The sequence below is a fragment of the Xiphophorus maculatus genome, chromosome 18 (assembly GCF_002775205.1).
Source record: "Xiphophorus maculatus strain JP 163 A chromosome 18, X_maculatus-5.0-male, whole genome shotgun sequence".
Classification (NCBI taxonomy): domain Eukaryota; kingdom Metazoa; phylum Chordata; class Actinopteri; order Cyprinodontiformes; family Poeciliidae; genus Xiphophorus; species Xiphophorus maculatus.
In genome coordinates, this window is record NC_036460.1 from 18,739,432 (window position 1) to 18,765,709 (window position 26,278).

The following is a 26,278-nucleotide window of genomic DNA, read 5'->3' on the forward strand; positions in this document are numbered from 1 at the left end:
AGTTCTTGTTGATGAGGGCAGCTTTTTTATTTTAATCAAAGTCTGAAATGTGCTGGCTTGTGGGTATCTTAGATTTTAACACATGCATGTGCAAATGTTTGAGCTTTGAATTTCTTTTTTTTTATTTCTGTTTTTGTACATGATGTTGTGAGGCAGATGAGATTTTCCTTATGGTGGCATGAATTTGTTTTATCTATGTTTGAGACAAATTTGATTGATGCAGTTTCAACTTCTGTCGAGGTTAAAAAGGTACTTTTGAATTTCAGGCACATACACTTTTCAAAACATGCAGTTTGTGGGCCTAATTAGGAAAGAGGAGGTAGTGTAGGGCTGACACGAGCTGAAGTGGTAGCTCATTAAAATGGTTGGCATATTTAAACATATTCCACAGAGCGAATTTAATTAAGACCCATGTGTTCTGAATTCTCCCCCTCTGCAGAGTTCTGCAGACCCTCTGCAACTCATTTACAAAATCAAAAGAATTTTTTTTAAAGTATTTCTTTTTTCCTCTTTAATTTGTGTCACCCAGTAAACTTTAAATTTTAGTTTCCTTAATTTTCTCTTGTTCTTTTCCAATTTCATTAAATTTTCCATTTTGATCTCCATATCCTTCCCCGTTCCCCCCTTTCTTCTCGTCCTTCACCACATTAGTTTGCTCACAGTATTCGAGGGGGGTCTTTGCCATCTTTGGCCTTTACGACAAGCGGTCAGTGAACACGTTGACGTCGTTTTGTGGAGCCCTGCACATCAGCCTGGTGACGCCCAGCTTTCCCACTGAGGGCGAGGGACAGTTCACGCTGCAGCTGAGGCCGTCCATCAGAGGAGCTCTGCTGTCCCTGCTCGACCACTATGACTGGAACCGATTTGTCTTCCTATATGACACAGACCGAGGTAAATACACACCGACAAGTATATCTAACAAGGTGTCGCACAGAGATTTTTCAATTTATTGCTCAGTGTTTTCATTACCTTTAGAAATAGACCCGGATTTTTGAGGGATGTATCAGATTAAATGCTTGATATCTTTAAAGTACATTGCACATTTTGGTGTGGTAGCATTACTTGCTTGTACATCATTAGTTACATTTTGCAAGCACAATGAATTGCCTTATAGAGAAAAGGACAACCCTTTCCTTTCATCATATCCCCAAACAAATGAACAACAGTGCCTACAAAAATTGTTCCTACAGAATGAACCTTTACTTACCTTTATGTTTATTTTGCCACATTTGTCACAAACTTCAAGGTACTTTTTCGGGGCAGACTAACTAATTCAGAATTTTGAAATAGAAGGAAAGTTTTGCATGGCTGTAATATGTCTTTTGTACAAATGTAAGTTAAAAGTGTTGGGTTGTCATTTGTATTTATTCCACCCCCAGGTTCTACACTCAACTTTGTAGAACCAGCTTCTGCTGTAATTTCTACAAATCTTTTGGTATACCAAGCCTCTAATAAATTTGCAAATCTAAGGGAAAAAAAGTTTAACAAGTTCTTTGCAAAATTGCTTAATTTCAGTCAGCCTGGATGGAATGCATCTTTTGATATCAATTTTAAAGGCACATATTCTCACAAAATTTGGGGTTTATACTTTATAAAGTATACACACATTAGTGTGCTTTGATCTAAACCATTACAGAGTGGCTGTATGTTTAGAGGAGTAAAAAAAGCACATCCACACAGTTAATGCTGCCACCACTTTGCCTCATCCCACCAGAACCCCTTCTTGTGGCTGTTTGGTAACTAAAGTCTTAATGTCAATGTTTGAGGCCTTTAAAGAACAGCTGGGGGTTTTGTGAAGTTACTTTGCTCCAAAGTGGGCTCTGTTTGGAAATTAATTGACTTTTGAAAGTAAGTGATGGCATTAAAGTTTATTTCGGAGTATCAAAGTAGAAAATACCCATGTGTCTACACTTTTCAGATTTCAATTTATAAAAAAAATTATTTAATTATATTTTGTGTTGGACATGATGGGGTAAAGTGTGCATAAGTAATAATATGCAAATCATATACATCACAGTTTGTTATTTTAATGTAGCAATTCACAGTAAAGTTTTATGTTTTACCATTTTGTTGTACATTGGAACCTATGTTCATTATCCAAATTATATTAGGATATTGTTTGATAGATCTTTTTGTTAATGGGGAGTAAAAAACCTTTAAGCACCACTATAGTTTAAATGCCTCCAAATTATTTCAGTGCTTAATTGTAAGCACTGATGTGATTACTGGATCTGAATAGCTATTCTGCTCTATGACTCTGCCCTTAGTTAAATACTCGGCTGCGGGAGATTGAAACAGATTCCATTATTCATTTGGGATTTATTTGTGTGACACCACAAACGGGCATTCCAAACACATTCTTTTGGATTTGAATACTGAGAACAATTTCTGTTTTTCAATTGCTTCATGTGAAAATTGTATTAAACTCTCAGTGTTAATCTGAGTTAAAGTGAAATTCCATAAAAGGAGAGAGTTTGGGCTGATAGATCTAAATTGGCTTGACTAAAGCTGCATAAGAAAAGGCTGTAATTTTTCTCATTTCAGCAAGAAGCAAGAGGTTGGCCCCAATTCCTCAAGCATTCACCTGCCTTTAATTTAACCATGCAGTCATGAAGTATGAGTAAGTTAGTGGTGCGGGAACAGATTAGGCCCCTGGCCATAAGCCATTGTCATGGGTATCCTTGGAACACTTTTTTCTCTTTTGCACACATGCATGCACACACAGACAAATTCTCTGCCATGAGGAGTGAAACGCAGGTCAAATATGACGCAAAGTCCCCACAGACCACTGTGTGATTGTGAGCTAGGAGTACTAGAGAGCTGCACAGTGTGTAAAGATGTGTGGACCCTGTCTGTGCCTCTGCCAACTTCCATGTGGTCCAGGTTGTCAGGGTTAGTACCCAGGGGAGTTGCTACAGAAAGAGGAAGGAAGGAGGGAATGAATCAAGTTGGTGAGGCAGCCAAAACGTTGGAAAATACATGGGTCATGGGAGGAGATACACAAGGTGATGGAGATGAGGAGAAGGTAGAGGTGGATGTGTGCCTAGAGAGGGGAGGCAGGAAAGAGATAACAGAAAGGGCAAACAAGAGGAGTAAAAGGACAGACAGGATCACAAGCCTCAGGGGATGCACTGTAGGAGGAAGGGAGCAGAGAAAACAGGGAAAGGAGGGAGAAACTGAGAAAAGGATAGATGCACAGAGTTTGGACTGTACTCACCCATGACTCGGCCAAGGCAGGACCCTTCATTATAGGGCTCCCATCAGGCCCTGTTGCTGGTAATGTGCTGGAAAATAGGCAGTAACGCTGTTATCTGTTTTATGTCCCCTGCTCTGCTCTGCTCCACCGATAGCCTGCTGACACATGCATTCTCACACAAATATCCATGTACACACATAATTGCATGCAAAGACAAATGCAGTGCTCACATTTAAATGCAGACACGCATCAAAAATGGATGCATGTAGTCCAAAGACAGCATCTATGTATGCAAAATATTTATAGCATAAAATGTGGCTCAGAGCACACTTGCATTTATTTTATGACAGAAAAATGTGTTTTTAGCATCAGTGTGGAGGCCATGGAGATAAGGAGCCAGACTGAAATTCATTTTGTCTTGTGTGCTCCCATTTATGTTGGAAGATAAAATGCCAAAGTTTTATTCATTTTATCTGCAGGTGACTTTGAATTAAATATTTAGGGTTTTTTCCCATTCTGTTTCAGTGCAAAACTATCAGGATAAAGTACCTTGAAAAAGCTGCTTTAAATATTGAAAAAGAGCTTAAATTTTGTCAGATTACATCTAGCAACTTGAGAAAAATGCTTTTTATGTGACAGGCCAACAGAAAGAACCTGTCTTTGTGAGGTCAAAGGAAGATGATATATGATTTTAAAAAAAGAATAAAGTTTAAAGTACTTGTACTCCGTCTTCTTTACTATAATGCCACTAAATAATATTTAATACAAAAGACTGTATTAAAGAATTTAATACAGTCTTTTGCCATCAGAAGTCACTTAAACAATAAATACAGTTCAATTGTTTGTAATTTAATTTCAGTATAAATCCAATTCATTTCTGAGAGCCTCATAAATGAACACACAGCATTATGAAAACTTTCCATAAATCTGACCTTTAAGGAAGACTGGCCAATAAGGACGTTTGTCTTGTTACTGGTTTGGCATAAAACTAACACTGCACATGGTATATAATAAACTACCCCCATGCCAACACCTGGTAGTGGCAGCATTATGCTGTGGGAATGTCTTTCTTCATCAGGGACAAAGAAACTTGTTGTAATTGATGCTAAGATGGATAGAGTCTAGAAATAATTGACTTGGCTATAGAGATTCATCCTCAGTGACCATAAAAATACAGACACATCTATAATTGAAAGGTTTAGATAAGGGTTTTCTAACTCCAGTCACTGAGAACTGCTGCCTTGCAACTTTTAGATGTGGTTCTGCTTCAATACACCTGCATCAAGTAATTAGGTCATTGGCAGGTTTTGTAGAACTTGACTGCATTCTCATAAGATAGTTCAGCCATTTGATTCAGGTTTAAGTCAAGAGGTTTGTCTCCATAAACTTCTCACATTCAGAGTGAGAAGTTTAGTTACCAAACAGCCACAAGAAGGGGTTCTGGTGGGATGAGGTAAAGTGGTGGCAGCATGAAATGACACGGGTGTTCAAAAATCTTTAGTTGTGACCTTAAGAGCGAAAGGAGGTTTTACGAAGTATTAAGCATATACAAATACATGCCATGATTTGCACTTTTTTTTCATATTTTAGCATCTAAGCCAGACGACTATTTTAGATGTGTCTCTGGTCCAGAAACCCTGTTAATCAACCATTTATTCAAGTCAGGTGTGTCCTGTAGACTTGATGGAACGCTAAACAAGTACAAGCCATTCACATTTGCCATTCACACAGTGATTGACTGGTGATGATTTGGGCTCGTCTTGCCGCCACAGAACCTCTGCAACTCCTGAGAACTTCTGTTTGTCCAACTGTCTGACCTAGGTCAGAAATGGCAGAATGAACCTAAACACAGCAGTAAATCTACAGTAGGATGATTGAAAAAAAAAAAATCTGTACTTCCAGAACTCAGACTGATTAAAAGCTTTTACAGGACCTTAGTTTGTAAATCTCAACAAGCTGAAAAGGGAGGCTATACTTCTGGATGATTATATGTATTCAATTTTAACATAGATTTTTCCTTTGAGTTTCATCCTAGTTAAATAGATTATATTTGGAGTCGGTTGTGTGTTGTACAGGCAAGATTAGTGTAAAAAGATTTGAGAACCTGGTTAAGATGATGAGTTTCATTATGTCATCATATGTAAATTTTTATATTTACACAAGAAATCTAAAGATCTACTTCTTTAGATTTTGAATGTCGTTTTTTTTTTCCCCCATGTGAGAGCCTGATTTTAGTTACTTGTTGTTAAATAAAATATTATGTAGCCAAGTACTGGTTTTTCAAGGTTCCTTTTATCATTTTCACCCCACTTTAAAGTCCCTATTTACTTAGAGAAATAAAAAGGGTTTGCAAGTTGTTCTCCTTTTTAAAGTTGCTGTTTATTTCACATCACAAGCAGGGATTGTTTGTAAAATTCATCTACTCAGCCTCCAAACTACTGCATCTACTACCATGTAGCAGCATTAATTCTCTCTTTGTCTCCTTCTGTTCCTAACTCTCTGTTGTTTAGGTTATGCAATACTGCAGGCAATTATGGAGAAAGCGGGGCAGAATGCATGGCAGGTCAGGACACACACTCACACACCCACCCCCAAGCACGCACACAGACATGCACACAAAGAAACATTCTTGGAAACCTGCCAGAAAGCACACTTCTTAAGCAAAATGATCTCATAGAGCATACGCACTGCACAGTCATTCACAGTCATTCACATACACATTGTAAATGTGTTCATGATTTTCTTATTTGACTCCACTCTCCTAAGATGCTGATGTTTTAATGAAGACTCTGTGTGAATATGCGTAAAAACAGGTGAGCGCAATCTGTGTGGAGAGTTTCAACGACGCATCGTACCGCAGGATCCTGGAAGACCTGGACCGAAGGCAGGAGAGGAAATATGTGATCGACCTAGAGCCTGAGAGACTCCAGACCATCCTAGAACAGGTAAGACCACTGGTGAAAACCAACTCTGCAATTATAGTATATGATGTTAATTGATAAACTAGAGATGAGTTAGTGCATGAGAGTAAGAGTGGAAGAGCCAAGGAAGGTATGAGAGGCTTACGAGATACATACTACAAAACTCCCATAGAGATGGCCTTAATGGTTTTTAGACAAATACCAACAAATATTTAAGTGGAAAAAATGAACTTTTACAAAGATTTTTTGATGTATCAAGGATATGTGTACATAAGACAATGTATATTGAGTACTAGTATGCTTGATAGATGAAACATACACTAATCTGACAATGTGTGACTTGTGTTCATTTGATATGTGATAATCTCCAGTTCCTAGTGTTTTTTGTACAGAACTGGTTTGTAGTGTAATGCCATTTTCTTATGTCTCTGTATATGTTATATAAAGCAGAAATAAAAATATTCTTTCATCCGTTGCAGCTTTGATAAATGCTGCACTGTAGTTTTATGTGGCATTGTTACTATTACTAAGTTATGGATTAGTAGAGACTTCATAGCTAACATGTACTTCAGCAGCAATTAACGCTTAATAATGTGGTGAAACTTCCCTGCTGTTATTGGCCTGAACCATAGAATAAGACGTCATACACAATGGATGTCGGGTAGTGTGAGAAAAATTTGTCTTAAAGAAGTACTGCTAATTATTGTGAGATTATATAAGTAGCATTCTTCTCACTTTACCACTAGTGTTCTCTGAGGCATCTGTCGGCTCCACTCAGCTAGTTTTAGCAGCACTACAGATGCTTTCTTTCTGACATCTGGAAAGAAAAGACGATTTGTGTTTTCTTTGGACTTCATATTGTGAAATGAGAAATGTGGCTTCTGCAGCAGTTAGTGTGTGTTTGAAGAAACAACAATACCGTCCACTCACACTGCAATTTAGAGCGCACACACACATACATGACATTAAGGAACGTGCTCGGACACCTTCTGGTTGTCCAAGTTCATTAGATTATCTGTCTCGCTTTATGGTTAAGCCTTGCGTTGACAGGTGGCGTAACTGTGTGTTTGAGAGCCCTTCACTTCAGGTTGGAGTGTGATATCCCATCGGTTCTGCCACCTGTCATCACATCTGATCCCATGCATGCACATCTGACAAACCCAGTGACACATGCAAGCAGATACCCTTCAAATGCACGCATTTACATAAAAATCTAATTTGCGAAAAACGTGTCCAAACCAGAAAAAGACGGGGGGGGGAAGCTCTGTGAAAAGAACTGGTTATTCCTGCCATTTATTTGATTGTGCACCGCTTGTGTCAACTTCTTTCGTCTACAAAAAGCTTATTACTGTTTGCTAATATTCCTACCTTGTTCTACTTGAGGTTATAGAACAGTCCTTCAAAAATTAAAGCTGGGCAAATTTAGGCATAGTTATAAGGTGTGGTTTGGAGTATTTAAAGAGCAAACTGTTTTACCAGTATTTGAAAATTGCTTTAAATATCATTAAAATGCAATTCAAACACAGATCAAAAGGAATTTGCATAGTTTTTATCCCAGAATGCATAATGTGATTGATGTTATCTCACAGTACAAGACTTGTATGAGTAAAAGTGTAGCACAGGATTTGTTTTCCTTGCGTCATTGTTGATGTTATCAGTTCATTGTGTTCATGTGTTTTTAAAATCACCTTGAAGTATCTCACATTTTTATCCACATGACATAACAAGTAAGGAGGAGTTATTAATAAGGCCAGTCACTGTCTACAAAACCCAGAAAGGTATATAGAAAACGTGACTTTCATTTAGGACATTTGCTCTCTCAAAATTTTGTATAAATCCAAACTTTCAAACCGTAGTTTTCAGTGTCAGTTTTTGCATGAATTCCACTGTGGGTGAGCTCCTCTTTTATCCATTAACCTTCATCCCAGATACCCACAACCAATCAAAATGAAGGGAATAATTTGAATCCTGGGTGGGATAAACTGCACTGCATTTTAAATCTGGTGCTTGTCATCGGTATTTAAAACAGGCACAGCATGTCCTCTTGACACATGGTCAGTATAACATGGTTGATGTTATAAAGCACCAAAATTAGAAATTTCGTATTACATGGCGAAGAAGCAAAATGATCAGGTCCCACTAGGAATCCATGAAGGAGGTGACTGGACTTTGCATTGATGGGTGTTGCACAAACCTGCTCTGGGTTTGTGGAGTTATTTAAAAGAATAAAGCAGAACAGAAGCTCTAAAGACAGTGAGTGCAACAGTATTTTATAGGTCATTTGATAAAAATGTCTGTTTTTAATTTTATTTTTTTACTAAAAATGCATAAAAATAATGCATTCATGAGAACAATGAATGGAAACATCTCAGATACAAACCATTCCTAATTAGTCATTGCTAAAGATTTTGGCTTAGTGCTGCACAATGGCATATTAATTGAAGATTAAGTGGAGGGAAAAAATATGGTAGATAAAGCAAACAAGGATATTCACAGACTGAATTTCTAGAATGCTTCAAGGTCATTTGGCTGAACATGACTTCCTAAGAGTCATACTGCCACAAAAGAAAAATCTCCACTAACTTAGAATTAACCTGAAATCTGGAGGTTAACCAACTACATGTTAGGAAAGTGTGTTTTATTCATGCAATTCACAGCTCTAGGTTTTAATTCCTTTGGAACAAACACACACTGGCAGCAGCCTCCCTCTCAGACAGAAAAATAGACAGACTGTTTTTTAATTGGCTTCAGTAGTGACTGAGCATCCACACACACACACACATGCCTGCACACACCAACACACACTGGCTTTAACTTGTACTGAGACAGGGATACATGCACAAACACACTCTCCCCTCACAGTCAATCCTGCAGTACCGGCACTGGCGAGCATCCTTGCTCTGAGACAGAGACTGTTCTGTTTTCCTGTTCCTGCCAGCTGCGATCTGTGCGTGTGCATGTGTGAGTGTGTCAGTATGTTGCCGCTGAAATGTGTGGGTGAGTCTAGAGAGAAGTAAGAAATGTGAACAGTTTATTAATTAGGTTTATGCATCACATCAATAAAAATGTGCACGTCTTCTATGTTATAAAAAACCCAAAGTGTTTCATTTCCCTCTCTCTCTTGCGAAATGCTAATATAGTTTAATTTTTGAGTTAATTTACTGGGTACTTTAAAAGCAAATTAGCAAATAAAGTTAAATGACCATGTATTGATGACTGAGTTGTAGCACAAACCTGTGAAGTTACATTTTCTGGCTGTAATGAGTGTTATAAATAGGTAGAAAAAGTATGATTTATATTCATTGTCCTACCTCCGAATCAAATACGCAGTTTTACACATTGCATTCACAAAATAAATATAGATAAATAGTAATACTCTTGTTTCCTTTTTCTAGGCCGTCAGTGTGGGGAAGCATGTTAAAGGTTACCATTACATCATAGCAAACCTGGTAAGTATTATTTTTGTTATACTGAGACAAGTTCAGTCCACTACTTGTAAGCCGTTTCGATAGCCAGCTGCATGATGGATTGTTTTTTGACAAGGTCAGACACCAGGACCCAGAAACATGAAATTCTGTGTTGTTCTTCGTGCCACCTTCATATAGCATTTTCTTTTATACCTCCCTTTCTTAACCTCAGCTCATGAAATTAAATGTGCATCATGGATGTCCACTTTTAGCTACAGACATATACCATTCCAATCAGAAGTGTCTTATTATTGCTGGACTTTAATTTTGAGGCTTTAATGATGTGTTTCATTCAAAGTTTAAATTTATTATGGACACTCTAATCCATATGGTGAAAAAAATACACATACAAGCGAAATACTCAAACCACAATACTGTATAGGGAAAACATGCTTTTTGTTGTTGTCAATAAGCTGCATACATATTTCTGGCTGAATACCTGACCACTCTTCTTTCAATGATATAAGAAAGGCCATTTAAATTAGTTTATCTGGCACATACTGGGATTTTAAGCATGTTTTAAACACATTTTCAACAGAAACTGTGAATTCACGTAATTAGCAGTTTCTGTGGTAGTGCATTAAAACATTATATTGGTGTTTTTACTTAAATTTTCATGGATTTTAAGTGTAATCCATACATTTTAATTCTAAAAGCTCACTGTTGGCCTGCTTTGTTCATTGCAATAACACCTTTAATTTGGTGCTTATGATTTTTGTCCTGTTTGAACAATAAATTGTGTCCTCACGCTGCTTACAAGCCAAATGCCACTTGGAGAAAGGTTTTAGCTAGTTGACCACAGGGACAGGAAGTGTGTTTTTAAAGGTTTTGAATCTTGAGAAAACAGTACTGTTGTGCAAATTGTACTAACTCTCATCTGTGAAGCTGGGAATAGGAAGACAGTAAATATATTGTCTGTATTTAGATTACAGAGCAAAAACTACTGAGCAGTCATAAAGTGGAATTATAAAATAATTATATTTTGTCTAGAAAACCACCAGTAAACCTCTGCCAGTTACCCTTTAGTGCTAACCACCCTCTTCTATTTTGAAGTTATTATTAGGTATGGCCTTTACAAGTTACTCTGCAAAGATTGAAAAAAGAAAAATATATGTGTTTATATGTGGGGGTCCATTGACCTTAATTGTTGGTTTCATAGATCATGTTCCACAGAAACAGTACATTTTAAATATATTATTTTCTATGCTTTTATGTGAGTATTATATACAGTGAACACTCGTTTTTCGCAGAGGTTACGTTCCAAAAAGAACCCGCGATAGGCAAAATCCGTGAAGTAGTAACCTTTATTTTTTTTACAATTATTATACAATGAAATACTCCATAATACATTGAAACCAAAGAACAAAACCTTTTTACAGGCCCAAGCATTTAACAAATAAAAGTACAGTATAAATGTTTTTTTTTTTTACAAATAACTACTGTACTGTAAAATAATAATTTTAATCATCAATACGAACTGAAGGCTTCAAATTGCGGAGATCAGCACCGCCCCACCGTGACCTGAGTCATTGGATTAGAACGGGAGAAAATGAAAAATGATTATGAAAAAAAATACAAAGTACAGTAGCACAAATAGTGACTCACGTGTATTTCACTGTTCTTCTGACTGAGCCGCTGCATCCTGACTCCGCTCTGTAGCGTTTTTTTCTTCTAAAGCCCGCGGTGCAGGTGTGTTTTATCATAGAACATAGTTATCGGTAGTTGTTGTCGTTCTTTTTTCTTCTGGGCAAAAAGATTCTTGAAATTGGCAAGCTGTTTTACGTACGTGTACATATTAAACCTCAGCGTTGTTGACACACAGGTGGAGAAGAAGCGGAGAGACTGTTTAGCCAATCAGAATGCAGAACACAATGCACGATGCAAATCCGTGAAGCAGGGAGACCGTGAAAGGCGAACCGCGATATAGCGAGGGTTCACTGTATTGAACATAGCTGGAGCATAAAATTTTCAAACTGAAATGACTACAGGAGAACATAGAAATATTAGTTTCATTTTAAATTCAGCCGCCTTTCTTCCATTGTCACACTATCACATTATACTTAAATTGTAAAACAAGCATGTTTTGGGGTTGTCTTGAACAACAGTCTGATGATGGTGCAATCTCACTGCACATTTATTTTTCATAAAAAAACATTTTATGCAGGAATAGGGAGATTTTTTTTTTTTTCTGTATTTTTTATGTTCCTGTGTTATTTATGCATCTTGCCTCAGGTATCTGACACACAAAACAGGAAGATGAAGCTTTGCATCTTTAAAGTTGAATTACAAGACTTGTTTATCTTGCATGTATTGCTGGAGGAAAAAATAAAAACAGACCTTCTTAGTGGATTCAGATCAGGGAAGTGAATATGTTTATGGGACATTTGCCTTTTTGCCCATAGAGCAGAGCTCATGTTAATGTCTCTTGCATCCATTGAGTCGTAAATAATGCAGTGGTGTTTCTTGCATGAAAAGTGCCCCAGCCATGTATCGTTTTCTGTCCCTGATACCTTTTATTCAGATTTTGTATCTCAATCAGGGGGGACCAAAGTGCAGCTCGAGAGCCACTTGAGTACACACAATGATTCTTTGCTGCTACTGTTTAAGAATGGTACAGATTTGTCCCACCAGCACAACCGATTGGAAACTGGACAGATGGAAATCTTCTTTAAAAAGTCAAACGTTAGGTGGAAAAAGAGAATCCATCCTGTTTTACCCATGTACTTTTTCTTTTTGTATTTCCATAGTAGGTGTCCATCAACTTTTACTGAAAATCTCATTCTTTTAGCTGAGAATACACACAATTTTTCAAGCAAAAACATAGCATTGTCGTCTTGCAGGAAAACGGTGCTGAGTTCAAATTCAGGTCTGGGGTTTTTCTGAAGAGGGTTTTGCATGTTCTCCCCTTTCATGTGTGGGTGCTAGTGAGGTACACCAGCTTCCTCCAATAATGCAAAATAATGACTCTTAGGATAAATTATCACTCTTATTTGCCCTCTGTTTCTGTGAGTCCCTCTGGTTCCCTTTGATGGACTCACAACCAGCCCTGGATATGAAAAAGATGTGATGAAATCTTGAACATAAGCTTTGAAATTTTGAGGAGTTTGCTTCTTTTTTATTTCACAATAATTTACAATCATTTTTATCCATTGCGCTGGATGAAAAGTCTTGGCCTTAAGTTAAGCTTTATCCTATTATTTCATTCCCACTTGTTGCACCAGAGACAAGAGTTTATCTCAGGATAAACTTTGATATTACAGTTCACCTCAGTAACAAACTCATTGTCCTTTAAAGGTGCACTTTATTGTTATTACCTCTTATTTTACATAATTTGATTATGGTCTTTTGAAAAAAAATATATATATTTTACTGCTTTTTATATGCCTAATACATTTTCATGTGTCTCTTCTTGACAAGGTCATAACTGTCAGGAGCTTTTGGCAGCCCGCATCGAGAAATGAAATATGACTTCAAGCCTAATCCCTAAAATCTGTTCAATGGTATTTTTCTCTGTGACTGTGAAAAAGGCCCTTTGAGCATATTGAAGGCTAAATAGGCTTTCACACCTTTTAGCCATTAGCATTCATCAACCCTGGATAATGCTTACATGTCTTTTTAGAGTCTGCCACTGTCTTTAGCTCTGTCCCAATTTGATTTACATCCTCTTTACAGTGAAGTGTCTCTTTGCATACGGTCACAATTGGAGTTGTGGAATTCACTAGAATAATCTGTCATTAAAAGGATCTAGAGTTTGTGCGTAAGACTGAACTTTTCATTATCTTAACTGGGATATTTTATTTTTTCTTCCTTTATTGATTCCTACCTTCTTTCTTTTCTTTCCTCTCAGGGATTTAAGGACATCTCCCTGGAAAGATTCATGCATGGTGGCGCCAACGTGACTGGTTTCCAGCTGGTGGACTTCAGCAAAGATATTGTCATAAAGCTCATGCAGAGGTGGAACAAACTGGACCAGCGAGAATATCCTGGATCTGAAAGTCCACCTAAGGTAATTAAACGTATATAAAATATAATGCAGTGTTCAAATAACCTCATGATTGTAATAGGCAGCCCAAGAAGTTCCAAGAAAGAAAGTTCTTAGTGACTGTGTGCCACAGCCTGAATCAAACTGTTTGTGTGGCACCCTTCTGCTAACAATAGTTACAGTTAACCCCAATATTTTGATACCAATGGAAGATTTAGATTTAAAATTATTTTAGTAGTTCTTTAGTAGGAAGACAGGCATTCTTACCTTGAATGTCTAATTGCAGCAGGATGTAACAGTTTTTCTTTTCATATACTTTTTTTCTTTATAATTTTATAGCTTCACCAATAAAGCATCATGTTTCCTTTTAAAAAAGTCACATTTCTTCCTCCCCCACATCAGTATTTCTATATTTAGATGCCCACAGCTCCCTTCTTTTTGTCCCTTTTCTATTACAGAGTAGACCACTTTAGACGGGTTAGTGACCGGGAGTCAAGTGGAAATGCACGTTAACTGGGAATGTGTCCACTTACTCATTAAAAATACTTCATAACAACTTTTATTTACCTCCTGCCCTGCAACACATAAACATCCTGCAGTATCTGTAAAAAAAATAAAACTGTACAGAATTGACATGATTACACATGTCAATCAATCCAGGGGTTTGTCAGCAACTGACCAATTGTCGGTCGTAATTTGTCCGAAGTGAATTTTTCTTGTCTGGAGGAACTGAACTTCTGACAAAGTGGTCGGGATTTATAAAGGTGGTGTGGTCATACAGATTTTGTGAAAAGTAATCAGAAAGTATGATTAAACATTACCAGTGGGAAACATACAATCAAGACACACTGCACCAGGGCATTTAGAGGGCGGGGTAGAGTTTATTCCATTTCCAAAACTCAAACAGCGTCTGGAAAAATGTAAGGTATGGAAAAATGCTTGCGGCCGCAGCTGAATACTACAGTGGTCGATGGTATAACCAGAACATGTTTGTCTTTATGAAGGCTTTTGCCATAATTACATTGTGTGCTTAGTCATTAAACCGTAGATTAATGCGTCAAGCTGCGTCCAAAACAATAAATGTGTGCTGTGGATATAAAATGTGTGAAGTTCCTTTGTGAATCAGAGGTAAATAAATTATGATGGATGGTAACAGATGAACACAATCATCCGATTTAAATTAACAAAAAAGACTTGCAGTTTGTGTGAGAACTACAAACATCTGCATGAAGGGGCATACAAAGGTTTAATATTTCAACATACCCAGAAAAAATATTCATTCCATCGCTCTGCAAATGCAAACAAAACAAATTTATTGAACATAAATACAGAAAACCCTCTAGTGACAATGGTTGCCTTAAAATTGCCCCTGGCTTTGAAGCTGCTGCTTTAAACCTGAACTCAGTTTGCCTTGGGCAAAAAGCAGAAAGTTTCAGACCCAGTAAAAGTCTGGTGTGGTAATGTCAGCATCTCTGTAACTTTTTTCTACTCTGTGGCGTAGACTAGATTTTGTTGAGCTACTTTAAACCATCAAATAAACTGGCTATGTGTCTTGAAATGTGATTTGTGTGCATGGAGGTTTGGGTAATATGTAATAAAAATGATCGGAATCTTTGTTGCAAATTGCTAAATGTCAAAAATGTAGTCATAGTGCATATGAACACATGTAGTTTCTTTATAGAGCTATCTCTTTTTTTGGACAGTTAACTTCAGAGTACTATATATATATATATGAACATACAGATCAACATGTAGAAAGATTGCATATCCTCCCAATTAAGACTTTATGTTTTCAGTATGCAATGTTATCTATACCCCAGTATAAGACAAGTAGTATTTCAAAAGAGCAGAAGAAATCTTATGTTTTTTGAACAATAACAATATTTGTTGTTAATTTGTTGCTAAGAGACAAGCTTGTCTTCTGGTAACCAACTGCCGCGATGTATAAATCAGATTTTTACTTTTGCGTTGAATGTTTGTTTTATAATATATTCACCACCAATCACAAAAAAAAAAAAAAAAAAAACTTTTCTGAAAAACTCACCAAATACACAATTCGTGTTAAATAGCAAACAGGTAAGTAGTATTTCAAAAGAGCAGAAGAAATCTTATGTTTTCTGAACAATAACAATATTTGTTGTTAATCTGTTGCTAAGAGACAACCTTGTCTTCTGGTAACCAAGTGCCACAAAGTAAACATCTGATTTTAACTTTTGAAAACGTTACCAACTGTAAATTACTTGTGTCTAAGCAGATAAGCAGTATTTCAAAATAGCTTATGTTTGATAAACAATAATTAATTTGATGTTAAGAAATGAGCTTTTTTTTTCTAGTAACGAACTGCCACAAAGTATAAATCAGATTTTTCAGAATCCAAATGCATGAATCCAAATAAATGCATTTGGATTCATGCATTTATTTAATGCATATTTTATTTATGCATTAGATAAATACATAAATCCAAAAGAAATTATCAGCTTTTATTGCTTCTAGTAATGGCATAATATCATTACCTTTCTAAAATAATGTCCAAATAACTTAGGCAAAAAAGAGAAACAAAATAATTTTTGGCAAAAAATGACTTTGGCCATTATTTTAGTAGTTAACTTGTCTCAGAGAACAAAAATCTGCAATTCCCGTTGGGACTCATGAGGCAAATACAGTCAAATGCTAACTTAAATGATTAGATGCTGGCTTTACTTCCTAAAAATTGTACTGTTTTGCTTTTCTTTTTTTGTCACAAGTATGATATACATTAAGTTGACTGATTTTAACTAAAATCAGAGCTCTGACTGCAGATCCTTGTCTAATCTTAGGTAAGAACTATTCTCCCTGTCCCAAAGGTTTCTCTGTCCTGCCACTGACAGGAACAGCAAAGACAGTGTGCTACTATTCCCAGTCTAGATGTTTCCTCTCCATAGTCATCATTTGTCAGTCACTTTCTTAAGGTCCTCTTCAGTTTCAAACAGAACACATGAAAATAGGCCAACCTAGTTGCGGAGCCCTCCAAAGTACACATAGTAAAGTAAAAATCAAGGGATGTCAGCCACTGAGAAAAACTACCCACAGAGAGGCAGAGAGGATCTCAGCTGACTCTGGTCTTTTTCCTCGCTTTCATCTTTTCCTTGTTTCCACCGTGATGTGAAGAGAGCCTGCTGTGTGTTTGACTGCCTCTGTCTGTGTAGCACTGAGAGTCCATGTGTGTTCTGGTTGTGCAACAGAATCTGTGTAACTGTTTCCGTTAACTCTGTCGCCTTTCTACGATGACTTTGTTGATCAATGTGAATGTCCTGTGAATGGTAAATGGGCTGTGATTGGTATAGTGCTTTATCAAGTCCAGAGGGCCACAGTGTGGTTCACGCTACACTCAGTCATTCTTGAACATGGGGGTCCTTGTTCATAAGACATTCATGCACAAACACACACTGACGGTGGTAAGCTACTATGTAGCCACAGCTGCCCTGGGACAGTCTGACAGAAGCAGCACCTGGCCCTCTGACCTCTGACCCACCTGGTCAGGTGGGTGAAATGTCAACCAAAGCAGGCAGAGCAGTCATTGAATCAGTTACCCACATGCTCCAGGTTGAACTCCTATCACTGTTGCCCTACGTCTTGATTACATATGTTTCTTGTTATTTTTTTGTGTCTAATATAATCAACAATTTATCAATCAATCAATCAAATTTTATTTGTATAGCACATTTGAGCAGCAAGGCATTTCAAAGTGTTTTACATCATAACAAATATAGAAACACAGTCATGCAATAGAATCAACAATTAAAACATTACATTAAGTCAAGTGCCATCATTTAATTCGTAATTGATTAGGTTTCAAATACAAAAATATGGGTTTTTAGTTGAGATTTAAAGGAAGTCAGTGTTTCAGGTGTTTTACAGTTTACTGGAAGTTTGTTCCAGATTTGTGGTGCATAGAAGCTGAATGCTGCTTCTCCTTGTTTGGTTCTGGTTCTGGGGATGCAGAGCAGACCAGAACCAGAAGATCTAAGGAGTTACACAATAACTCATGAATTTAGAGGTCCTAATTGTAAAAGAAAGGAAAATGTAAACGGATGTCACAAGATTACAATAAGATGCATAAGATGTATTGAGGTTTTAGGTTGTAACGTGAAAAGCTGAATAAGTTCAAATAATTCTTAACAAGTCACTGTTAGCTTACAATTGTACTAATTGTATTTTAATGTTTTTTATATATATTGTTTTACTCTATGTAAAAATGTATGAGCTTATTTACAGTTGAACAGCAAAGTCAACACAAAACACCTAAAGTTTTGTTTTTTTCCTCACTGTGTTTCTTTGCTATTCCCAGTATACCTCATCTCTAACGTATGATGGTGTTCTTGTAATGGCTGAGGCCTTCCGCACCCTCCGCCGTCAGAAAATTGACATCAGTCGCCGTGGCAATGCTGGGGACTGCCTTGCTAATCCAGCGGCTCCCTGGAACCAAGGGATAGATATGGAGCGAGCACTAAAACAGGTTGGGACAATTTGTTTAATTGGTAAAAGTCAAGAGACACAGGCTATCACCTTTTACTTTTTATATGTATGGAGTCATTAATATCTTTATATTCCCTGGTAACAGGCATGGCCATTTTGATATCCAAAAGACACTTCAGATCTTAAATATTTTGGATATATCTAGGAACATTGCATATATGATGAAAAAAGGAGAATGAAAACATGAGTCCTTTTATTTTTTTCTCACTGCTCTATTTAAAAATCGGATCTGTGATAGGATCCAGCTGCTGGCTTTGAGCACAGTTGCAGCTGCTCTCCCTGGCTCTGATCCCGATGCTGAAGCTTAGTGGTTTTTGTTTGGACTTTGGCTGCCGCCGTGAATCAAACCAGCTCTTATTTTTGGAAGAAAAAAAAACGCTGATTTTCTGTGTAATATGCGTTTAAAATACTTCACAGGGATTTAGAAGAAAACAGGCAAACAGCATCACAGTTCATCCACCGTACTGAACATCAGACATGTGGTTCCGTTCTACACATTTAGTCTTTGTTGCAGACTGGGGGTGTTTTCTGCCTGAAGGCTCCATCATATCTAAAAATGAGACAAAGCCTTACAATTACAGTCTCATTAACCTTTAGAAAACATTATATCTTTATATATTGGTGGTGGTAGGACAGAAATATATTTCTGTAGCTTCCATTCAAACATTTGAATGTTTGCAATTAGATGGCATCTGATGGTTGTTATGGAAACTTGGTAAATCTGATATGCTACTGTCCATTTCTATAGCTAAAAGCTTTTACTTTATTCCTCATCATCACTGTGTTTTGGGGCAAGAAAAGCATTGGGTTCCTGGTTCAGCCTTGTTTGTCAATCTAACTTTATAATTAATGCCCTCAGTGTAACTAACAGCAAGAAGGAATGTGCTCAAGAAAATAACATCAACACAAATATACCTTTCTTGGTTTGCATATTGTCATTTCTCACACATTTAGAGAATTGTACCCATACTTGTATTTAAATTAAAGGTTAGATTTTTTTTCTAAGATTTTCTGTATAAGATTATGCTGCTAAATAAAAATGATTTTATGTTAAGAAAGTGAACGTGTGTAATCCAACAGTTGTCAGAGAAATGTCATGTGTTGAAATGTGTGTTGAATATTTCTAAGATATTAGTTTGCTATTATTAGTAACTACCTTTACTTCTGCTTTAAATCTAGGTGCGCATTCAGGGCCTTACTGGAAATATTCAATTTGATCACTACGGTCGGAGGATCAATTACACTATGGCCGTGTTCGAACTGAAAAGCAATGGACCACTAAAGGTAGGCTCTCATTTTGTGGCCCATGGAATAAAGTTTAAAACAGTTAAATGGATTGTTTTGTTCTGTGTTTAGGTACTTGCCTTGTAGACATACACATTACTTATCATGTCAAACTTTGTTTTAAAAAAATTAAAACAGCAAGGTCCTTTTAGAACAAATGTAGTAAAAAGAAGTTGACTTTTATATATTAATTTATGTTTCCTAATAATTTCTGCGGAATTTAATGTGCTCATTTTTTTACTTCAAGACCAATATTATATTCTAACAGTCCTTCATGATTACCTGTTCTACTGATATGAAAAATCATTCTAATCCAACTATTAATTGCAGCATGGGCTTCATGAGCTTATGTTTATACCAACCAGGGAACATAAAAAGTTTACAATTTTCTAACAAAAAAAAAATTTAACAAAATCTGTATTCATCACGGCAAAACGTAGGAGGAAAGCACTGAAGCTGACATTTCCCTTAAATTATTTTTATTAAAACAAACACACATGTAGAAGATAAAATAACAAAATCACATGATATTCAAGCTACATAATTATCCCTTTGGCAGCAATGTGCAGTTATTGGAAATTTTTGGCTCATGTTCAATATCATCTATTGCTCTAATGGGAAATTTACAGGAGCAAATCGAATGGCTAACTTTTTTTGTTGGCTTTTCTTTCTCTCCTCTATTCATTTTCCTTAAGGTTTGTGCTAGGTTTCTACATTAGTCAATTTCTGTAAGAGTTGTGCTCTCCTTTGGCCTCCTCAGATTGGCTACTGGAATGACATCGACAAGCTTGTGTTGGAACAGGATGGAAATGGTCTTTCCAGTGAAGGCTCCCTGACGGAGAATCGGACGGTTGTCGTGACAACAATCATGGTAATGTACCCTGCCACTACATCATACTCCATGTAAACGTGTTAATGTTTGATATTTTAAGGAAAGCAGTAGCCTGATAAACAGCTGCTGAAAACACACAACATAAATTTGTTAGTTCCTCCCAAATCACCTTATATAAAGAGGTCAAAAGTGATTTACAGACATGGACAAATTTGTGGTACCCTTACACAAGAAACACAAAATACATTTTTGTATTTTAAATAACTTGAAATTGGCAAACGTTTAACTGGATCTCATACAGTTTATGCCGCTGCATGTTTTGCCACAATCACTACCAGTTGATTGTGGTAGTGTATGGTGAAATACAGAAATCACTAGTTGTATTTGCAATACAATGAGACCTTCACATAGAGAAGGTCAATGCCAATATGTTGATAGTTTGAACCACTGTTTGTCAGCACAGACACAGCTCAAGCTACGTCAGGCTTGAAGATGGCATCGAAAATAGAGAACAAAGTGGGAAACTAGTTAGTAACTCCCCTAGCACTAAAAATGAAAAACAAGCTATGAGACTCTATCTTTGCATACTCCCTGGATAAGAAACCTTCAACACTGAACTCGTGACAGACAGTGCTACAACAGATTTTCTCAGGCTCTTTGGTACATTTCTCGAATCATCCTTGACATTTGCAAAAGAATAAGTGCATTTCTTCAAACAGTTTGTACAGTTAGCAAACACAGTGGATTACCTGCACATACTAGACTCTTTCTCAAAATCTTAAGTTCATCTCTCAAAAATAGATGTTTGTGTCATTGAACATGTCATTGCCTCTGTATGACTCCTGGTTTCATTGTGTAAAGATAAGGCAGTCCAATTAACTAGTCATGTTGTCACTGTAACAGTGACAACTAGTCATGTTGTCATTAGTTGCCATCTAGTTGTCATCTGTTGTAAACTAGATGGCTAAATCTAGTTTACAACAGATTCAGCCATCTGTTGTAAACTATGGCTACATTTTTGAAGAAATGCAATTTGTAATTGTGGGAAATCAATGACAAGAGACTGCACAAGATTCACATTTACGCTTTTACTGTAATTTATTTACACACCAGGTCATTGTGATAAAGAAAGGATAATGCAACACTGCAAACAACAAAGGAAAAAGAAAATAATGTTGGTGTTTTTGTTTTCCCAGAGACTTTTGGACTTATTTTTATTAAATCCAGTCTAGCTTTTTTATTTGGCATTTTTTCAATCTATAGTAGAGCCCCCCTGGATCTTAAAGATATAGCCAATAAAGATTTAAAATGTGAATGATTTTTCAATCAGAAGTCATGTACCTTGAACTTGCACTTCAGTTTTAATTGTAATTGTTTTTAGATGGTTTCCTTGGGTCTATTTCTATAAGTCTGATGAAACTGTGATGAAATTTCCTATTGTTCTTTTGGGGAGTTGCTTACAGTCCCATCAACCTTCTACATTTAATTATATAGGCAGTTGTGGTCACAGAAACATGAAATTGCTCGATAAGGGTGTTCTAGCCTCTACCTTTACCATAATTGTCTGTAATCAGTTTTTATGAACTCTCCAAAAGCTCTCACATTTGCTTGCACTAGTCCATGTTCAGTTTGGTGCATACAAAAACACCAAACTATACAGCATGATGTTTATTCCATATACATACATGTGGATGATGGTAGACTTAACACATAATTTGAAACATGACTTTACTGCAAGAATTAATTGTCTCTTTCGGGGCACTAACAAAACAGTTCATGCTTTATTGTCATATTTTTGTAACGTAAACGGCATACAAAAATGTATATGTTTTTTGCTGTCACACACTAAAGGAATGAAGGTATAAAGGAGGACTTTTTGGAGCAATCAAGCATTGTTTCAATAAGTTTCAAGGGTACCAGCAAACTTGTCTGTGTCTGTATATTCAAGTTAAAGAGAGGATAAAGCTATATAAGTACAGTTAAGGTTATCATAATACAATGAGCCTTTAAGATTACATCCAACTATTTAAGACTTTTGGACAAATAATGGAGAGACACTGCCTTGTATTAGTGGTTCTACACTGAATAAAAACAAGAAAGATCTTAAAGTACATTAGAAATATGACTAAAAGAAACCATCTTTCAAGAAAATGTCTAAGGCAGCAAAGCCCAAATGAATAAAAGTAAAAATTTTATTGAAAGGTTAAACCAACAGAAATTCTACCAGTATCAAGAGAAGGTGAAATGAGAGCACAAAGATGCTAGTCTGAGCAGAAGAACAATACAAATTTGGATCTACAACAAACAGACTGAACCCTAGATAAAAGTTGCGCAAAATTCCCCCTAAAGTAGGGTAAACATGGTGCAATTATCATGTATCATTCATTTAAAAATGAAATCCTGAACTTAGTTCAGTGGCCTGGTCAATTAATGTGACGGATATAGCAACCATTCATTTAGCCCTCTCCCAACCATGATCTATGATATACATCAAGCAGTGTCAGATATTTTATGGGAATATCTTGTAGTTAGACTGCTGCTACAGCCGATATATAAATGTCTCCAGCTGTCTTTTTTCTAACATCCCTTCTCCCTCTTTTCAGCGTCTGACTCTAATAATAAGCACATTAATACCTGCAACGTGGTTCTCATATATTGTTGGGCTTATGTGTATTTGACCTTTGTAATGTAATCCTGCTGTAGCACCAAATTGTGCAGCAGTAAAAGAAGTCACTATCGTATCGAACTTGCACAATGTAAAATGTCTGTAAGAATTTTTTTTAAATCTCACAGTGTGTGCTAGGTATAAAATGCAGGTGCATTACGCACTGAACACCAAAACCAGTGAGTTAGAAAGGTTACAGGAAAATATGTACAAGAAAACACAAAGTCAAGAAAGAATGACAAAGATTAAATAAAGAATAAGGACTCTATGAAACTTTCAGATAAAGACTGAAAGCAGGGTCAGGTTTGCCAACCAGATATTGTGGTGGTGGAATAATATCAAACTTTTTCAAATGTAACTGGTATCAAACAAATGAAATGGAAGATATGTTGATAAGTAAGAAGTCGCATAAAGTTAAGATTTCGTTCACACTCTAAGAGTAGCTCTAGTAGATTCAAGAAAATGTATTTTTACCTTCATTTCCTTGTAAAATCTTTCCATCATGGGTTATTTCCAAAAGAGAATAGTCATATAAAGAACAATTATTCTGCTGAATCCTAAAAAGAACTTCAACTTGAAGGGCAACAGGCCACACGGGGAGAACAAGTGTGCCGTTGTCACACTGTAATTTGGTGAGATAAAAATTGTGTCTGAGCCGTTAAACTCTTTTTATGACCAATCTAGACACATCTGTCAGTATGAAGGACACAGCTACAGATAAATTGTGGTAAAATGTCTCTCATACAGCCACACAAAAGTGCAATAGCATTATAATAAATAAAATCTACTCTTAAAAAAAACAAGGCAATTTATGAAATGGTATCACTACCATTTCATAAATTATTCAGTACAGTAAATTAAAGTATGCTACACCAAAGAACAACTCTGTCAAAAAAAAACTATACTCTTTGTCATGACCAAATATATTCCACCAATTTACATATGGTTATTTGTAAAAAAAAAAAGATATATATATATTTTTTATTTTTAAAAGTTTAACAGTTTATCTCATTGCAACCGCATACTTCGTGTATTTTATTGGGATTAAATGTGTTATATTCACACAACTGTAGAATAAAATGTAAAGGCTTCATGTGTTTCAAAAAAGACTATAAAGTGTGCCATGCATTTATCCCCTTCAGAAGTCATCTACTTAGCAGTAGAGACCACTTGTGTGTACTGCATCCTCAGGAGAAAAACAGCTGTTCAGAGAAGACTTCAGAGTTTGTTAGAAAACCTTGAAGAACAAACAGTATCACAAAGACAGGAAAAAGAAAAAGAATTCCCTCTGACCAAAAATAAAATCAATCTTTTTGGCTTAGATGAAAAACACTATATCCCCTTTCAGGTCAACTTGATGTTTCATTACACTTCATGATTGCCTGAAATGTCTTTAAAAAATCTGATAACATTTTTCCACTAATATCATGCACTTTATCCACCTTGGGTGCTAGTAAAATCCTGTGAACACCATCAACTGTAAGAGAGTAACTTGGGTTTAAAGGAAACGCATCAAGCAAAGACAGCAGGACTGGCAGTTCAGTCTGACCAGTGTCCATCTGATCATAGAAAAAGGGAGATCAACTGAATCTGAATAAGGAAAGTGGGCAGCAGCATCACTTGCATTTATGTCACTGAAAAAGTTTGAACAGTATGCATAATGAAGACAGAGTTAAATGCTGCTGGATTCCCTAATGGGAAATGACCCACAGATGAAAGCTGCAAGAGATGCCTGTATGATTCTGCTGAAGCAGGAGTATTGGCAGAAAGCTCAAAATGTCCATGATCTCAGCTGATTGCATTTTATGATGTGAAAGGACAAAGTGATTCATAAGGATTCATGTTGCTTGTCTATTGCAGAGCTATGATGTGAACAGGATATATGTGTGACAGAGTGTTAGCACTGTAACTCACATTAAACACACAATCTCTACGTGAAACATGGTGGTGGCAGCCTCATAATGTGGAGATGCTTTTTATCAGCTGGGACAAGGAACTGGTTGACTGTGAAATGACTAAATACAGTGCCACCCTAGAAGAAATGGCTCTAAACCTGCAGCTAGAACTTAGGTGGAATGACTCGGCTCAAACTCTTCATCTTTTGCCTCCATTGAAGGCCAGAATTGAATCCAATTGAAAATCTCTAGTAAGACTTGAATATTGATATTTCCAGATGCTGTCCATACATTCTGACTGAGCTTTAGCTATATTGCATAAAACATATAATGCTTTTAGTAGGGCAGCACCATATATCACACTTTATTGGTTCCTCAATATTATTATACGCAACAGGCATATCACAGTGAACTGCTTAGAGTGCAATAAATTACAGTTAATTATTTAGATAGGATGAATTTAGGCTGTTTGTCTCTGTAATGTATTGTGACACTTGGTTTTTAATGGAGCAGAGATTTTAAAGGGAAGACTGTAGTAAGATCATTAAAAATGTGCAACTAAGATATTGCAAAGCCAAAATACCAGATGTCAGCCAGAAGCAACTTTTTAAATAAATCTTGTTGTTGAGATAGAAATAACGTTTTATCCAGAAGGTTCACAGAATCATTATGGGATAATGTTTGCTTTTAGCCCTAAACAAAGTCATTAGGCAATTAATTTGCTTATTGCATACTAATTTATTTTTTTTGCTTGCTCTGGCCCATGCAGTTCTCATGCAGCCCGACCCTATATATACTAAACTGAGTAAAGTCATGGCCCACAAAGGTTGCAGCTGTAATTTCAATAAAAGTTAGCTTTGCTAAATGAATCAGGAGTCTTGAATTCATATGGAAGCCACACTTTTTTTCAAAAACATTTTAACAAAATGTATCATTTCCCAGTCTGCACAGTGGCACAGTTGGTAGAACTGTTGCTTTGAGCAAGAAGGTCCTTGGTTCAAATTTTAGGTTTTTGAGGTTTTTCTGCATGGAGTTTGTATGTTCTCCCTTTGCATGTGCCGCTTCTCTCTGGGTACTCAGGATTCCTCCCACAGTTGAAAAACATGACTGTTTGGTGAATGAAGGCGTGTGTGCATTGTTCTTTGTCCTTATGTGTCTATGTTGCCCAATGTGTACTGGAGAGCCCCGTGTGACCTGCAGTTCACAATCAGGAATGTTGATCTAACACACAAAATTCCAGTAACATACATGTCAACCATGAACAAGTTCAAAAGATCTGACAAGTTTTAAAAATGTTTTAGCCTTGAAAGTGACAGGGATTCAAATCAATCTACAATCTGAATTTTATTGCCTTCCATGACATGTTAGAGCAGATTCAGAGTCTAAAATTCATAGGGAGATGTACTGTGGAGAGAGCTGCAAGGAGACTTGTTAACAGCAAGGGAAAATCAGATTGGGGATAATGGGTTATACGAGCTGGAAAGAGTTGCCAGAGCACAGCCAGGAGGGGGTGGCACTTGT

At 36.6% G+C, this 26,278-nt stretch overlaps 1 protein-coding gene across 8 annotated transcripts in view; it reads left to right on the top strand.

The window, feature by feature from the left end:
* The window catches only part of LOC102220183 (glutamate receptor 4), a 118,837-nt gene that overhangs the window by 44,648 nt on the left and 47,911 nt on the right, over positions 1-26,278 (top strand). For all 8 annotated transcript variants that reach the window (XM_023351337.1, XM_023351338.1, XM_023351336.1 and 5 more), the window contains exons 3-10: positions 652-891; positions 5,707-5,759; positions 6,010-6,141; positions 9,513-9,566; positions 13,432-13,590; positions 17,894-18,061; positions 19,261-19,365; positions 20,126-20,236. In XM_023351337.1, coding sequence (XP_023207105.1) covers positions 652-891; positions 5,707-5,759; positions 6,010-6,141; positions 9,513-9,566; positions 13,432-13,590; positions 17,894-18,061; positions 19,261-19,365; positions 20,126-20,236 — 1,022 coding nt within the window. The remainder of the gene's footprint in view (positions 1-651; positions 892-5,706; positions 5,760-6,009; positions 6,142-9,512; positions 9,567-13,431; positions 13,591-17,893; positions 18,062-19,260; positions 19,366-20,125; positions 20,237-26,278) is intronic.